Source organism: Cryptomeria japonica, chromosome 4, assembly GCF_030272615.1.
Source record: "Cryptomeria japonica chromosome 4, Sugi_1.0, whole genome shotgun sequence".
In the NCBI taxonomy this organism is placed as follows: Eukaryota; Viridiplantae; Streptophyta; class Pinopsida; order Cupressales; family Cupressaceae; genus Cryptomeria; species Cryptomeria japonica.
Genome location: NC_081408.1, coordinates 722,873,851 through 722,875,966, shown reverse-complemented (window position 1 = coordinate 722,875,966; position 2,116 = coordinate 722,873,851). Strand labels below are relative to the sequence as shown.

Genomic DNA, 2,116 nt, shown 5'->3' with positions numbered 1-2,116 from the left:
TATCTCCCCCTTCCTTGATTTCTTTTGATCACACTGTCACATATGATCAATGCTTGATAAAATTGGGTTATTAATCTATGAGTCAAAGTTCGTTTCATAATTGCTTCTAAGTTAAAATTTTATGCAACCCAAACATGATACACGACCTTTGTAAAGCACAATATGTATGATCAATAATTGATATTGTATGTGGAATAAATTGGTGATGTCTAGATCACTAGGAAATATATGTGATTAAAGGAATATTTATATGTAACCTTGTTTATATGTATTGATAGATAAAGTGTTCTTGCAGGGATTTGGGACTTGGCTTGTAAACTTGACAGTTGATTTTGGAATTATGATTCTATTATCACCATGTGTAGAAGTATCATTGATTGATATTGTCTTGGAATACTCTGAGGGATTATGAAAGAAATAATAAATGAGAATCAAATCTAAGCATTCTTGATTATGAAATAGAACCGAAATTATTGGACGGAATCAGGTGGGCACTCGTGTGCATTTGTTCATATAAGATTTTACATCGACATAATCTGCCAAGGTGTGAAGCCCTCTTTTATTCCATGTTAGAAAGAAATAATACATTGAAATTGTGGGAAAGTTAAAAGAATGAAAGAGTGCGAATATTGTACAATTAAAGAATAGTGAAAAATTTCCTGTTCGGAGGTAGAGTGGATTGACTCAGCGTTTGATGTCTAACGGGTGCATTCAGTAGGAAGGCCCTGTGGAAACCTTTTGGTGTCGGAACAGTAATCATATACCATATAGTTCTTGCGCACCCATTCAAGCTGCTGCTGCTCACCCGAATCCAATGCTACTTGACTGTACCATGCATTTGCAGAACAGTCAGAGGAAGAAGTACTGCACACCTGTGCATTAAAATTCTGGTATGAGGCGACAAAGGGGGCTTTGCTCCAGTCTATCTTCACAAGCCCACCTCTAGTTGCCCAATCGTCTCCGTTCCACAGACTCGAATATATTCTCATGCCTTGATTCTTCGGATACGCCACACCCACATTCTCATTGTTCTTAAACACTCTCACGGGAGTTCCATCCACAGAAAATCTGTTCAATACCATGACATCAGCATAGCTTATGTTATTAGAACGGACACGTTAATACTTCAGAGCCTTAGTTTATGTAGGGGTAAATTTAGTATTACTTACAAAATTTGTTGGGGATTCCAGAGAACGGAATAAGTGTGGAAGTCTGCAGTGGGATCAAACCAGAGGTAGATTCGCTGTTCTCGATTGCCTTGGTCTTGTGAGAAAACATTTGTCTGCATGATATAGGGATCTCCAGACAAGTTTCCGAGAAACTCAAAGTCTATTTCGTCGTGCTTATCTCCTTGAGAAGACATCTGCACCCATCAAAGAAAGATAAATATTCAGTAGATGAATTTACTCAGTTCGGAAGCAGTAAAATTCAATGTCCACTGGGTGTTAGTTTGACAAGTAGAGTATATTGAAGAGAGAGGGAGAGGGAGAGCGAGTTACATAGTAAGCTGTTACAGTTCCTGCCGAGTTACCGGGCACCAACTTGATTTGCATATCAATTTTTGCAAACAGATATTCATTCTTCGATTGGAACCCTGAACCTGTTTCAATTAACAAAGGTTAGTCGTATTCTTTGAATCGAACAGTGAAACATGGATGGACTAAATTATAAAATGCATATAATATATACCTGAGGACTGATCGAGAGTAAGCTGCAACTGCTGGCCGTTGTCAAGTATCTTAGCGTGGTCATTACCCCACGTGATGTCAAAGTCGCTGTAAAAATTTGCAGAGATATTCTGCAAATAAGCAAGGTGTGTTAAGACTAAAAATAAGAAGAGCAGCGCCATGGATATTGTGAAGCTGTCGAAGTCGAATATTAATGTGATAGAGCAGAAAGCAAAGGGCGATGGAAATTATGAGGCACAGAGAAGATATATATATATATACAAGCAAAAAGCCATTGAGCGAAAATTTCTGGGAAGTCGATTGTGGTAGGTGGAAGCCGCGGTGTAAAGCTATCAGTTGTTGCGAGGGGCACAAATAGAAGTTTGCGCGTGACAGAGGCTTCACAGCTGTGGATAGCAATAACTTTCTTGGCATTGTGTGGGGACATT

General features: G+C 38.8%; 1 protein-coding gene across 1 annotated transcript; it reads right to left on the bottom strand.

Moving 5' to 3' along the window:
- Positions 1 to 519: 519 nt before the first annotated feature.
- LOC131875527 (xyloglucan endotransglucosylase protein 1-like) lies at positions 520 to 1,898 on the bottom strand. The gene is made up of 4 exons (XM_059220109.1): positions 1,690 to 1,898; positions 1,500 to 1,600; positions 1,170 to 1,363; positions 520 to 1,068 (listed from the first exon to the last, which is right to left on the bottom strand). Exons 1-4 carry the CDS (start codon positions 1,847 to 1,849, stop codon positions 699 to 701), a joined length of 825 nt encoding a protein of 274 aa, XP_059076092.1. The 5' UTR covers positions 1,850 to 1,898; the 3' UTR covers positions 520 to 698.
- Positions 1,899 to 2,116: the final 218 nt, after the last annotated feature.